Below are 15,536 nucleotides of genomic sequence, written 5' to 3' on the forward strand. Positions count from 1 at the left end.
AGCCAACCACAAAATAAGAATTAATTAAAAAAAAATACATACACCTGCTATTAACAGCAACATTATTTATAATTTAGGCATTACTTCTTTATAGTGTTTCTTGGGTACAATATTATTACAAGAACTCAAAGTTTTCTGTTGGTTAACTTAAAATTAGTTTCATGGATGGGAAGAAAATTAAAAGATACACCAAGAATTCATTAGCTGTACTCACTTGGCTGAATTTGATTTTATACAGAATGGTATCAAAATTACCAAAGAACTCACACACTTGTTTATATCACAGATATATATTATATAAAATATAATACCTTTTCAATACAGACAGTTCCTAGCCTATTAGTATACATGTATGCTTAGTGAATTGAACAGTGTTTAGAATTGAAGATGTGAGACACATACAAAAATGTGAGACACACACAAAAAGTGAAATACTGTTAAGTCCCACTTCTGTCTTATTTTATCCACAATACCATTTTCTTACCTCTCTATCTAACTCACAAACATCCTGGCCAGTCACAAGACATTCCCAGATTTCCTTGGCACGATTCCAACCCAGATACAGAGTAGCTTCTTGCAAGAAAAATGCCAGAAATTTTAGATGGGCCTCTAAATACTGGAAAAAGAAATAATGCTAATTAGTTAATTCCAGGCATTCATATCTAAAAGCGAACTCAAAAAAAAAAGCTTTAAAATTAAAACAATAGTTCATGCTTTTTCATATAACTTAGGGTATAAAGTAAATGTGAGAAATCTGTTTACAAGTAGTCAGTACAATGTGGCAGAAACTACTTGGCGTCTATTACAAACTCAGTTAAGTTTAGATGCCAACAAAATAAAATTTCAGCAATCTTAGAGTAAAATACCACACACACAACTGGTGAGTTAAGATATTTTTCTGTTTTTTAAAAAACAATCTATTACTAACCAACAGATTTAAAAAACATGTCATTAGCCACAGAATTGACAGTTATTATTTCCGATCAAAGACAAAGAAAAGAGATTTATTTTACCTTATTATATGGAGTTATCTCAGGTGATTTACTGAAAGATTTACCCACAAATATCAATTTTTCTACTTTTATTTTGAAGTGATTATCGTCAAGATACAAAACTGTTCCCCCATGACAAAGATACCTCATGATACCTCTTCAGAGTTACTCCCAACAAATAATAATTTTACAGTTCAAGTGCAAAAAGGCCAAACGAATGCTGTAAATCACAACACAGAAGCACAATGCCAGATACCTCCCGGTAAGTGTATCGGCCATCCACCAGTGTCGATCCAGTTAAGCCTCCAGGTCCAGCCACGGCTGCCGCAAGGCGATGACAAGCTATCAAACTTCCTGTTACCAACTTCACTATTTCAAAGTTTTTCTTCAGGTCTTGAATAATGCTCTTGGCAAAAACAACAAAAAGAAAAATGGTAGGAGAATGTGCAGTTATTTTGTCAGTTTAATACAAACTTCCATTTTAGCATGCAGCTGAGGAAGAGGAAACGTAAAAATTTCTCCACTCACATTTCCTACATAAAGGTAAATAAAATCAATCTGGTATGTACTAGGGAATTACTCCAGAATTAATATACTTATGTGGCAATTTTTTACTTCTAAAAGATAATCTTTTTAAAAAAGAAGTTTTTCAAAAGAACTATTTCACTTCTTGCATACTTTTCCAGATCTCTCTTCCCAAGTCTACTACACTGAGGAAGCTCCTTAAAGCAAACTAATGTTTTTGCAATATAAAGTATGTCTTTGAACCTTTTCAAACAAATCTGTAAAATATCATTCTAACTTTTAAATACTGGCTTATTTCAGTAAATTAAAGAAATAAATAAGTGAGTTAGGGGTATGTCAAAAGAAAAGCTCCATAGAAATGAAAGCAGAATGATCGTTACATTCAAGATTATTGAATAATATAAATGAATTACATTGATAATCATAAAATTACAAAACAGCCCCTGCAGAACTCAGCAATCTTATTGATGTTCTGTTATCATAAAAGGTCACGCAAGTAACTGCATAATGATCAAATACAGCCTTGCTCTTACCTTGTCTTGCTTTTGATAGGTTTGTTTTATGAATGACCGGGTGATTTCATGTAGCTGACGCAAAGCTGGTACCACCCATACAAACTGGGGATTATTAAGCTGAGATGACTAGAGTTAAAAAGAAGACACATTAATTAAATTTAGAAGTAAATGGTAGATTAAACTTATTAGCTACAAAAAATTTCCAAGTCAATTAGGTTTTATTGCTATGCATTCTCTATTTTTGTCTTCATATTGTGTATTTATAGTTTATCACCATGCACTCATAATTCAGTCTTCAACTTCTTATTCTGCATGCAATCCTAAGGTCAAGAACTGCAAACAGGAGTGGATGTGAAGTGACAGTAAATGTACAGGGGTACATCAGCAAAAAAACAGACGACAAGGAATTAGCAACTTCAGAGGATAGATTAAGTAGCATAGGCTGCTAGGATATGTTGATGTAATAAAATAAACTGATGGTAAAAGCTTAACTTGGGTAATACTGAACTGGCTGAGAAGTAAAATGTTATAAAAATACGGTTTTCTATAATTATATGATCAAGATACTGATAGTGGTCTAAATATTGAAGAAAATATTCATGATCTGCTTGTATTCCCTAGTTAAAACAGTTTTATGAGATAATTCTATTTTTATTAATTATTACAGCCACTTTAGACTTATACTTTATATTTTTCAAAACACTTACAAACATGTCATTTCTGAAACTGGTATATGATAATCCAGATCTTCAAAGTACATATCTGTAAAGTATGATGTTCATGCGATACTCTTTAAAAAGAGAACTGCTTTTTAATAAGTAGTATCTTTCGAACTATGAGATTTCATTACAAAATTTGTAAGAATGTCAGATTAAACACTATTAATCATTTGCTCAAGTAACTCTAAAAAACTGAGTAAAAGTTTAAGCCCTTAGCATTTATTTTAAAAACTGTATCTTTTTTTAAAGCCTTCTTGCTTCTTCAAGTCTTTCTGTAAGACGAAGATGCCTATAGGGCAGAAAAATACTTTTGATGTCATTTATAGAAAAATGTCGTACTACTAAGTATGTAAATGTGAGAGCTACTGCCAAAATAATACTGGCTTTCCTAGAGATTAGCCAATCAGTCAGCAAATACCATATTTCCTGGATTCTAAGATATAGGTTTCATAAATTTAAAACATTTCTGAAGTTGTCACTTCTTACAATTATGTTGAAAGAAACTTACCAGCCACTAGGCATAGGAGTAAGTTTAGATATAGTCGTCCTTACCTGAGTATGTGCAAACGTAGCTGTATACAAAGGTATGTGTTCATCTACCCATCATTTCTGTTGCTATGTGGCAGAGTTAGCACCAAACAAGGATGGCTCTTTAACTTAAATTTGGGTCACTGATTTATTTCTTGAACGATATCAAAAAGATTACGCTATGATGTAGCACTGACTAGCCTGTCATATCTATCAGTTCAATTAAAAGCAAAGAAAACTGCCAGTTGTCTCAGATTAAAGCATTTTTCAAAGCCAGGAGAATTTGGTGTGACAGACTCATACCCTGTGAAGGGCTATATCATTAAAAGTCTCTCTGTCCCAAGTTTGCACCTTAATTCAAGAGAAACTGTTTAACTTGTAGTATACATAACTGAAGGAAGAAAAAAGCAGCTTGAGTTTTACAAAAAAAAAAAAAAGATAAGGACACAAAACTCCATGTTTTTCAACATGCCTCAAAATTCTACAATCTTAGAGATTTCAAGTAAGTCCAAAGCACTACACTAGATAATGAAAAGCAGTGTGCCACAGTGAGGCTGCATGTATTGGATTAATCCTGTGATGCACACTGCAATCACTGGCATCTTAGAATCAGAGAAATAAGGTATATATTAAAGGCCAACTACTTGCAAGACTAGCTAGAATATTTCTGCTAAGATATAAAAGCTGCAAAATGACAGAGATTAAAATTCTAAGGCTTAAGTCCAAACTGATACCTTCCAAAAGGATTACAAACATTAGGATATAAATATAAAACCCTTTAGTAAAAAATCAGGTATATTAAAAAGTATCATTATGATCAATTAAGTCAATTACAATTAATTTTTTTAACATTAAAAATTATCCTTTGGAATCTAAAAAGTATTTCTGGAATAGCCTTTCTAAAGTTTAGCAAACAAGACATGTTATTTATTCCATCATATCTAGCACATTATGTTGCTAAGTTACAAGAAAAATTTGAATCACTCTTCTCCATTTACAAAAGGGGCAAAAAACTATGGTAAACAATTAACGTATCTGATGATGTCTGATAACGAAGCTGAAATTTCTTAAGTAGGAGTTAATGGTATATCCAGATTAGACTCTTAGTGTTAGATGAAGCCTTAGAGGTCAACTAGTTTTAGCCTGCAAACCTATGCCTAAACACTCCTTACTCACTTGTGTTAAAAGACTAGTCTCCTAGTATTTCCAGTGATGAGGAACTCAGGAGACAGTGCATTCTGTATCAGACTGTTTTCATAGAGAGTTCACTGATCTATCGTATTGAAACACGCCTTCCCATAACTTCTTAGGAGACATAGAAAGTAAGCTGAATCAAACTTCTGTAACAACCCTGTAAGTATCTGATGAAAGTTTTCATATTCTTTTCTTGAGTTCTCTCTTCTCAAAGGTGAGTATCCCATTTCCTCATCTGCCTTGTTTTTCCAGACCTCGCCATTGATCTAGAATCAAGGTTAGAACTTTTACATGGGAGGACATTTTTTTAAAAGGTATTTCCTCCTGTGCCAATCACATCACTGTGAGACTGCACTGAGGGCATCTTGCTACTTTTACTTTCAGTTACATGTTTTGGCAGGTGGAGGCCACTCAAGTATGGGTAAGTAACGATTTCAGTGTCCTCATAGGTGATGGAGAGGAAGTAAGAGGAAGGGAACCAACATTTACTAAAAGGCTGCTGGGAACTGTGCTAGGAGGCCTTAAGATAACAACTTAAGGAATATGCAAACATCACTAATTGAATAAAAATGATTTTTTTGGTTTAGTAATTTTTTTTGGATGAGTACATTTAAACTTTTTAATTGAAGGAAAAAGAAGTGAAATAAGAGGGAAAGGTTTGGGGGCAGACAGTGGAAGGTATAAAGGAAGCAAAGGAAAGAGGACCACGGAAGCCAAGGGTATCCTGGCAGAATCTACAGAAATAAAGTTAAGAAATAAAGGTCAGAATTTCTGAACACAACAATGGAACTTGGGGATTTTAAGAGTGTCAAAAGCAGAGGGAAAGGGAATCAGTTGTGGGAGTAGAGGTAGCTGGGGTAGGAGGGGAGTAAGAGGTGGGTGATCTTGTCTTACCCTTTGCTTAGTTTCTGTGTAGCCTGGCAGGGAGACATAATCCCCAGTCAGCCCACCTTGCTGCCTGGCAGGAAAGGGCATAGCATAGAAAAACACCTTTAGTGGCAGTATATAACTCACCCCCCTGCCTGGAGTCATATCCGGGGGCTTTGATTTTCCCACTGCCCCCCTTCAGCCATGTGTCCTTTAAGACAGTATCTGCAAAAGCACTCAAGTCAACTGAAAAGTGCTGCATAAGTGCAGGTAGTATTATTTGAAATGAAAGAATGGTACACCAGAATTTCTTTACTGGGAGCAGTGGGATATAAAAAAGGAAGAATATTCCTTTCAAGACTCACAATATGACTCCAAAATTCTCCCTGTTACTTTCTGAGCTTTGTTATAAAACAACAGACATGAATGAAGTGACTGCAAAGAGAAGCAACAAAGATGCAGCGATGCCACTGGCTAGAAGGGCTAAGTAATGCTTGGCTGTAACAAGGAAGGAACAGGGGTCAGGAAGGATTTTCTGGTTTCAAAAGCCATTTCCTTGGAGGGAGGAAAAAGTCCCTTCAGCTCTGACCTTCATACTTACAAAGAAATGTATCTGTTACTGCGAAGAAAAGACCATTTTCTATAGATACCTTTCCCTCTTACTATTAGTAGTGGAAAGTCTAAACTTCTATAACTCTGGATGAGTTTCAATCATAAAGACAGAGGCTGCTAAATTATTTGAATAGCTGAGCTGAGAAAACTGGAAAAATTCAAACTGTATCTGAGTAGAAAGAGAGCAATGTTGTTGAATTAAAGGACTAATTAATCATAACCTGAGCATTACCAGCTCCAGTTTGTGAATAATTTTTAATGTAGAAAATTCACTTGATCAAATTTCAATGTTAGAAATATAACACACAAAGTTCTTAAATGTCCCCAACTAAACTTTATGACCAAGTTTAACTTAAGAGAGTAAAAGCCTACTGAGTCACCGAGGCCACTTAACAAGAGCTGAGTCTCTGAATTAACCAATGTAAATTAGCTGTATTCAAGATCTTTCAAAGAAATATTTAATTAGGAAAGCCAAGAAATATGTTTTACCAATGAAATTATTAAGCCGATAGCTATTTTCCCAAAACTCTCTCTCAGGTTAACAGCGAAATGAAATCCCTCTTGTGAGGCTTTACGTGTCATCTGGGTGACCTGAGGGCCCACGTGGGAGGAGCACCGCGCTCTGATCAGAGCGGCTGCACCCACAGATGCCCGCTCCAGCGAGCAGCAATGGTGACCATCCCTCTCTGAGGAGAGCCTTGACCTTTAAGGACTAGAGCAACAGCAGAGCTACAACTGTCACTGCCCATTCTTCTGCTAATCGCCCTTTCGAAGGACAGTTCTTAAGTCCAAAGCAACCAGGAGGCCAGAGCCCTGAGGGTAGGGCTTCCACAGCACCAGTCACTACTAAGTCCTACTTCCAAAATCAAGCCCCAGCAGCAGGCACTCACTCAATAACCGTTTGGCTGAGGAATCAGTTCAGGAACACATCTGCATCAAGCCCTAAAAATGACCATGTGCCAGTACAGAATGAACCTCCTCCTTCCCTCTGTCTCTCTTCTCATTCTATGAATGTTCCTCCATTTCTCCCTTACGGGAGAAAAATGGGCAAGATATTTGTTCAGAGTCTTTTGTGCTTATTCAAGTTGTGCATACTTTGGATTTAATTTAAAAATAAGTAGATTATGAAAATAATAAAATTTCTCTTTGAATGTGACCCTGAATTTTTTTCCCTTTGAGAGTCAGTAACTCCCCAAGCTTTAAATAATAAAGCACAGGTCATAAACAAGTATTTAAATAGCAGTTTAAATGTGAATATTATTCTAAGAAACACTAAAATATACTGTTATCTTAAAATTATGATGCAATTTATTAAAAGGAATTATTAAATTAGTGTACCTTTTAGTTGGTTCCACCTGCAAATTCTTACCTTGAATCCATCCTTCTTGTTTTTTTCCAAACCTGACCATTCTCCAGGCTGAAAATTAATTTTATGAGAAATATAAGTAACTTGGTAAAAACAGTACTAATAATTTCTAATCTTGGACTCTAAGGTAAGAGTTTCCAGATAGGACATTTAGTTTAATTTACATAATAGTGGGGGAAAGTTATTTGGCTCTAATTACTCAGATAATACTATTGCTATGACAACAAAACTAGTCCAAAGATAAAACCAACCCTTTTAATATCTTCTATGCACTTAATGATGTAGCTTCTCTTGATTGCTTCTTTCACTGCATACGCATCACTGAGGATTGTCAGGTGCTCCTCCAAGGCTTGCTGAATAAGGCTACTGGGCAGTGTTGGGAGATGAGCCAGTTCCCAGAGGACATCTAACACCTATGATAAACCACATGTGATAAGCCATCCCATATGCAAGTAAAGCTGCTTTAAGTACTTGTAGCTAGAAAAATTCATTTGCTTCTCCTGCCTTTCCAGAAGTAGCCTCAAAGCGAGCTTCCCGGCCTATTCGTCCAATCAGGCTCAACAGCTTCTGCCTTACTCTGTCGCTCTCAGTCTCCCAGCTCTGTAGAACGGAAAAGACACAGGAATTGTTTCACAGTCCAATTTTATCACACTGGCAAAACATGCAAAAACTTTAAATTTGAGCTAGAGAAGTTTAATAAAGTAAGAAGAGCAATGAACATTGCTAATTTAGAGGGAGGAGACCTCAAAATGAACTTTTTTTAGAAAAATTTAAAAGCATGTTTGAACACATACCTTCTGAATGAGAACAAACAAGTGATTAAGCTGATCTGAATTAAATTTGACAGCTGCTGCAGCAATAATAGTGTGGATGTTCTCAATCACAGTAGATGATTGTCCAGACTAGAAAAGGAGACATTGGGAAAAAGTTAAGTCTTGGAACTTGGAAAAACCCAAGTCTTTTCCCTGGCGATTTACTGAAGCAAAAGCAAAACAGTAACAAAGACAAACTGATTCTAGTCTCATGAGCAAACACTTACATGAGACAGTTGGCAAGACTACTGAAGCAACTATTATTAATAGCTATCAGTGGCCTTATTTAAATTCCAAACAGCATTAGATCTTTTAAAACACAATGTAAAAAAAGATGAGAATCAAGTTCTCAATCTGATATATTCATTTCAAAAGAACAAAATATTTTCAACCAGCATAAAAAAAAAATTAAACCCTACTCTTCAAAAAAACCCAAATAATAACAAAAAAAATTTAAACTAATTACAAGAAAAACATACTCACTTTTAGCACTTTATAAGTGATCTTGAGGGCCTCAGTTGATTATTATCTGTCTCATTTTTAATTTTGCACATAGATATTTTGTGACTTCAATTAATATTTATTTAATCCATGGGCAGTTAAGTCTCTGCTTTAGAGATTCACCACCCTTCTCCCTCTCTGATAAAAAAAAAAGTCAGCAAAATACAAAAATAATTCTGATCAACTTACCTGTATCTTCCAAATTTTAGTGAGCTCATCTAAAGACAATTTACTGCCCAAGAGTTCAATGATTCCCTTTATACGATCACAGTACTGTGCTTGGTCTATGTTGCCTAAGAGAAGAAACACCAGAGAGGCAGATAGATACAGTGAACACTGGCTTTCTAAATACAATTCTATTAATTGAGAGCAATATTAACCTGCTGTAAGGTTTGAAGGCTAATACAGTCAAAATGACAATTTCATGCTTTTATATACAAAAATACATTATTTATGTGTTGGGTAATTTTTTTAAAGTGACTTACCTTCTAATGCAATTGACAGAACTGAGTTCTCAACTAGCCAATCTAATAATCTGTCTGTATCTATAGCATTCTTCACAGATTTGGATAAAGTGCTATCTTCTATTAGTTTGGTTACCTAAAAAGACAGTATTATTGTGACTCAATCTAATGCAAATATTCATAATCAAAATCTTCATATATATTTTGTGACTGTTACAGTGTTACAATGTGGTCTAAAGATTAGCCAAAATATATCAAAGACCAATTATTGGAAATAACAGACTACTTATTTGTGATGTCTTTTTAAAAAGAACATGGAGTTTGCACTCCCTGGGCCACTGCTGATTGGCTCAGGGGTGAGTATCTGACCCAAACTTCAGTCAGTGAACTCCTCCAAATTCTATACCTGGGGATAGAGATAAAGTGCCAGTCCTGCCCTGGTGATGGGAGCTACCCAGGGACATGACGTCTATCACACACAAGATGTCACTCTGCAGGTAGAGAGCGAACAAGGCCATCATGCTCTGAAAAGCAGAGCTAAGACCTGGACAGAGTCCTGGCAGTGGTCAGGTCTCAGATTCCAGTTGCTCCTGCCGCCTACATGTGTCCCTGCCCTGACAGGGTATGGCTAGTCAATCTCTTATTCATGTGAGATATCCCAGTCTTTGTCCATTAAATTCCTCTTTTGGCCTTAGATGATTCAAAATGAGTTTATTTCACTTACAGCCAAGAATCCTAATTAATACAAAATGAAGGAAAAGAGCTGGAATTATGGTTGAACTGTATTGGTTGAACTGTATTGAACTCCACTTGCCACTCACCAAAACCGACTATGCTCCTGTAAAGTTTAGGAAGCTATAAAAAATTACTCCTGTCACTTTGCTTAGACCATCACTTTGGTAGTCATTTTGTTTTTGCCCCAACCCCAGTTAGGTTTGGTTTACGTAAACGTATATCTGAAATCTAATAAAAGGAATTGTACACTTAAAGAAAAAAGTAAATCTTAAACTATATATTCCAAGGAATTATGTTCTAGGAAATTTCACTGAAACACTAAATATTTCAAATATTTCAGAGAATGAATTTTGAATATAATACATATAAAAAGATCACTTTATTAACAATTATAAACATGTATACCATTTTACATATAATCATTGTTATGTCTTTTTGTAGGATTACAAGAAATTAGTGTTATTTCTCAACATTTTTACATTGATAACCACAAGTTTTGGAAGAACTTCCGTAAAGTGTCTGTGCTTTAAGTGTTCCAGAAACAAATGCAAAACTTACTTCTTTGAGGGAATTCATTTTAGCACTAAAATGTGGTGATTTCAGCATGCGCAGTAGGATGTCTAGTCGAAGGTCATCCACGACGGTCACCAGATCCGGTTGGAAGCGCATGCAGAGTAACTTAATGGCAGACAAGAGCTCAGGGATGCTAACCAATCTCTTTTATTAAAAAATAAAATAAAACAACACACACAAGCACATACATACAAAGATTAACAAAAAAAGGAACCATGAAAACATTCTGATGTCTATTCTTACAAACACAAAGGAATACAGGACATTTTCAATAACAATGGTCTAGCGGTATCTGATATTCCACATGGTCAATTAGCTACATTTTCTTCTAAACAAAAGTTAACACGTGGGTGAGCAAAGAAAAGGGAAGGGCTCTGTGAGAAATTCAAGGTAGACAAAATAAATCATGTCAAATTTAAATGTTAAAACTGCTTCAAACTTTGGATCAGCTTTCCTTCCTCCCTCCCTTCCTTTTTGAGTTTTTTTTTGGGGGGGGAGGTAATTAAGTTTGTTTGTTTGTTTGTTTATTTATTTATTTTATTTTATTTTTAATGGAGGTACTGGGGATTAAACTCAGGACCTCATGCATGCTAAGCATGCACTCTGCCACTGAGCTGTGTACCCTCCCCCTGGATCAGCTTTTAGTACTTAAGCTTCTTCAATGCTATACCAATTATAATACTATCAAAATGAACATGTTAGTAAAATTCTTAATGGTATCACTTACTGAGAACCCTACATTCATTCTATTGACTGAGGTAACATTAACCTCTTGGTACTTCAGAAGAAACATTTTTTGGTTATGAAATGTAAACTTAATTTGAGGTGAGCTGTATGTGACCAGAATCCAAAGAGCAATGGTGTCTGAACCTTGCTCCAAGTTCTGGCTCTCCTTCCATGGACCAAAAGGCACTGGGGCCACCTGACTGGAGAGAGCATTACCTTGTCTTTGAGGTCCTTTTCCTCCACACTCCGCACATCCTGGATCGTAGTAAGGATGACTGGGTCTAGCATGGGCTGCAGAAAAACAGTGCTACAGTTAATAAGGATCCCTGAATCTGTCCCAAAACTGGGGAGGAGAAATTTCGTCAGTCACATTTCACAAAGAAGAGGGTGCAATGCAAAGATCTGAATTCTAGTATCAGAGCTGCCACTAACCAGCTAATACCATCCCACGTAAACCCTTAACTGACTCTGTGCCTCAGCTTTTTTAATATCATACAGGTGCAATCCCTGTCTTTATTATCTTATAAGGGTCCTCTGAAGAGCAACCAAAGATACATGGACTAATTTAAAACACTGAGCATGAGTATGTATTATTTTTGTAATACAGTACTATGCATCGGATTAAAAAATTAAAGCAGCACAGCCCACGAAACAGATGCTGTTATACGCACTTTTGCTTGCTGGTATAAATGAGGCCTACAGATAAGACTCATATGACACACTGCTCCAAAACGGCAGCATAACCAGACAGTGGACTCTGAATAGTATGTGAGAAACAATAAAATATTAGCTAGATCTAAACGATCTAGCCAAGTAAAATAATTTTTAAAACTTATCTGGTGATAAGAGAAGATAGAAAATATTTGGCTGTCAAAGCCAAGAAGATATTAGCAATGAATTAAAATGACATCTGGCAATCATCCAAATAGAACTTCTTTATTTACAGTTATGCCAACTACAGAGTGAGAACTGAGGGCTGTCAGGGTAAGAGGCAAGTCACACTGTTCTTGTCAGCATATGCCAGTCCTGCTGAATTCCCACTGCAGCTCTGTGAGACAGGCATGATCGTTATCACTGTTTTATAAACAAGGGAGCCAAGGCACAGGTGTCACATGAAGTCTTCCAAAGTCACACAAGAAGCAAGCGGTAGACATACCAGTTAATTTATATAAATATGGTATGAATTAATTGCTGAATGAATTTCAGGTTGGATAGTTTGATATAATTAAAATAAAGTTAAATATGCTTTGGTTGAAACTTCATAGACTTTTTTACTCTTTTAAAAGTATACTATGTTTAGATATAAAACCTGGAATTTCTAAAGAACTTAGTATTAATTAGCTGCTGGGAATATTTATACTAAATCTCTCCATGTTGCAATGCATGGGTCAAGAGCATGCATTTAAAAATTCAATCCTGGACCTGATCATTAAAAAGCCAATTATTAAATTATTAATATTTATTATTAAATTACTAAAAGTCAAATCATTTTACCTCTTTATGCCTTAGTGTTTCAGCTACAACACAAATGATTATATTTGCATGCTTAATAAGTGAAAGTTGTTTCTAAAAAGCTTAATATCCAGAATGAAGAAATATGTAAGTAGCCATTCTGTTTCATTTAAAAACCTTGCAGTATTATTTTGATATCTAAAGAAGGCACTTAAAACTTAGAAACAGAAATTTCCAGAACCTACTAAAAAAAAAATCATATCTCCCTTGTTAAAAATGGCCCTAATCAAATGAGGTATTAGAAAGAAGGAATAGTGCATACAAAAACATTTCTCTCAAAACTTTCAAAAGTTTCACAGATTTATTTTCATAAGAAAATAATAAATGAAGGAATTTCCGTATGACAATTATTCTGTAAAACTTATTAACTGAAATGGAAAGGAAACTAGAAAGTGTTACAGGCCCTAAGCATTAGGAAGCTGAACACTCACAGCTTTGATTATCCTATGACCTGCTGACTTACAATCTGCAGAGACAGGAAATCACACAGGATGTGCTGTTAAACTTTTCTTCAGCACCAAGTGACTTGGCTGGTAAGTGAGCCTAGCAGACTGCTCAACACTAATGGCACTGAACCCTTAAATAAGCCAGTGAAGAGAGGAGGGTTATATACCTATTTCCTGGTTAAGGAAGCGAAGAAAAATATATGTTATAATATGTAATTATATTTGATAAAATGATAAATTAAAAAGGTAAATAACCTTAAATGTTAGCTCTCTCCTGTATCTTAAATTATTAATCATTTTTATTTGTCTTCTGATATTATTTTCACTACAAGGATAGCTAATCTGAAAAAAAAATTACAAATTAGGCACAATTCTGAACAACCTGATAACAAGATAATTTTTACTGTCTGTGTGCCTTATATCACCTGTGAAGTAAATGTTCAACGGCTTATCTTACCTGTACCACTGAGGAGTTGAGGTACTCTGCACACACTCCTAGGGGCTGCAGCAGTGCTGAGACTGCCTGGAAAAAGACAGTGAAGGCGAGAAACAAGTATGAGCAATTTTCTTCCTTTCAACATTAAACAAACCCCTTTCAGTATGTCAGAGAATACTTTACGCTCTTGGACAGGGAGGACTGATATAAAGATGTCAATTCATTTAAATTTAAATTATTGTAGTGTAATTTAAATCCTAATATGCCAATAAAACTTCTCTGGAGGCCTGGATGAGGTGATTCTAAAGTTCACTTTGTAGAATAATAAAAATTATTTGAAAAAGGGAGAGAATAGTTCAGGAAGGAGTGAAATGTGTCTTTAACAAAAAAAATTTAAGACTTTGATGAAGAAAATTATAAAACTTTACTGAAATACATGAAAGGCACAAATAAATGAGGAGATACGATGTTTTTGAATGGAAGGGACCAGCACTGTGAAAACATCAATCTTCCACACCTATAAACTGAACACAATTCCACATATCATCTTGGTGGAACTTTCTGCAGGAGAATCTGACATGCTGACTATATTCAGAAGAGTAAAAATATGTGAATGATTAAAAAAATTAGAGAAAAGAAAGATGCTGAGCAGAACTGGCACTACCAATAATTAAAACAGAAATGGCCAGAGGATGGCTGAACGAATGAATGGCTGGAACAGAAGTCCAGGAACAAATTCAGGTGCACATGGGCCCCTGACATTTGATAAAGCAAACAAATCAAAATAGTGAAGAAAAACTGCATTATTCATTAGAGGATCTTACAATTAGTTACTCATTTGGAAGAAAATAAAATTAGATCTCTATCTTATATCATATATATAAGTAAGCTCTAAATGAGCTCAAAAACTAAGTTAAAAAAGTGAAACTGAGTAAGAATAAAATGAAATGAGTATTTTTGTAACTCTGAGATAGGGAACATTCCCCAGGCAAATCAGAAAACTTTGAAGCTATTAAGGAAAAAACTGGGTATATAAAAATTTTAAAGCCTCTGTAGAGCAAAAAGACACCATCAATAAAAATAAAAAAAGAAGCAAAAGACTGAGGGAAAAAATTTACAAATACACAGAACAGACATGGCATCGATATTGTTAATGTAAAAAGAATTCCTAAAAGTTAATAAGACAATCAATACAAAGAGACCTATGTAACTAGGTCAAATCTACAGAGGAAATGCAAACAGCCAATAATCATATGACAAAGTGCCCAGATTCATAGGAAATCAGAGTATTACAAATTAAATCATAAAATACCACCTTTTTTTGGTCCATCATATTGGAAAATTAAAGAATGACAGCATTCAGTACTGACGAGAGTATGAGGAAATCGCTTTGCGGGAGTATAGACTGGTGACAGCTTTTTGGAAAGAGGTTTAGCACTGTCAGTTATAATTTTAAAATGTATATAGTCTTTAATGCAGAAATCCCACTTTCTAGGAAACTATCCTTCAGAAATGGTAGCATAAGCACACAAAGACAATTTTACATGGAACACTCTCTGTAACAGTAAAAACTTAGAAATAATCCAATGCTCATTAGTAAGTGACTGCATCATAGTACATTTGCAGTAACACATTAGAACCATTAAAAACAGTACTAACCTTAAGGTGTCCATGATTTAATGTTATATGAAAATATGCTACTAGGTATAGCTTGATTACAATTTAGTCTCTTAAAGAGAGAAAGAACATGCATATATACTTTATATAAACTTTGGAAAGTCAGAAAGGTTATGCACTAAATGGTAGGAGGTGTATGTGTGGGGGTAGGGTGGAGGAGGAACAACTTTCATTTCTTACTTTGTATAGGTTTTTACTTAATTTTAATTTTAATTTTAATTTAAAGTGGAGGTACTGGGGATTGAACATAGGACCTTGTGCATGCTAAGCATGTGCTCTACCACTGAGCTACTACCTACTGCTCCCCCCCAGTATAGGATTGGGAATGATGGTTTT

General features: G+C 35.1%; 1 protein-coding gene across 2 annotated transcripts in view; it reads right to left on the bottom strand.

Annotated features, from left to right (window-relative positions):
• Positions 1-15,536, bottom strand: part of USP24 (ubiquitin specific peptidase 24) — a 120,115-nt gene that overhangs the window by 66,785 nt on the left and 37,794 nt on the right. For both annotated transcript variants that reach the window (XM_032494381.1, XM_032494380.1), the window contains exons 8-19: positions 13,545-13,610; positions 11,346-11,420; positions 10,389-10,547; positions 9,117-9,231; positions 8,821-8,924; positions 8,113-8,220; positions 7,823-7,918; positions 7,570-7,731; positions 7,322-7,369; positions 2,051-2,158; positions 1,249-1,398; positions 485-616 (exon numbers count right to left, since the gene is read on the bottom strand). In XM_032494381.1, coding sequence (XP_032350272.1) covers positions 485-616; positions 1,249-1,398; positions 2,051-2,158; positions 7,322-7,369; positions 7,570-7,731; positions 7,823-7,918; positions 8,113-8,220; positions 8,821-8,924; positions 9,117-9,231; positions 10,389-10,547; positions 11,346-11,420; positions 13,545-13,610 — 1,323 coding nt within the window. The remainder of the gene's footprint in view (positions 1-484; positions 617-1,248; positions 1,399-2,050; positions 2,159-7,321; positions 7,370-7,569; positions 7,732-7,822; positions 7,919-8,112; positions 8,221-8,820; positions 8,925-9,116; positions 9,232-10,388; positions 10,548-11,345; positions 11,421-13,544; positions 13,611-15,536) is intronic.

The sequence above is a fragment of the Camelus ferus genome, chromosome 13, assembly GCF_009834535.1.
Source record: "Camelus ferus isolate YT-003-E chromosome 13, BCGSAC_Cfer_1.0, whole genome shotgun sequence".
In the NCBI taxonomy this organism is placed as follows: domain Eukaryota; kingdom Metazoa; phylum Chordata; class Mammalia; order Artiodactyla; family Camelidae; genus Camelus; species Camelus ferus.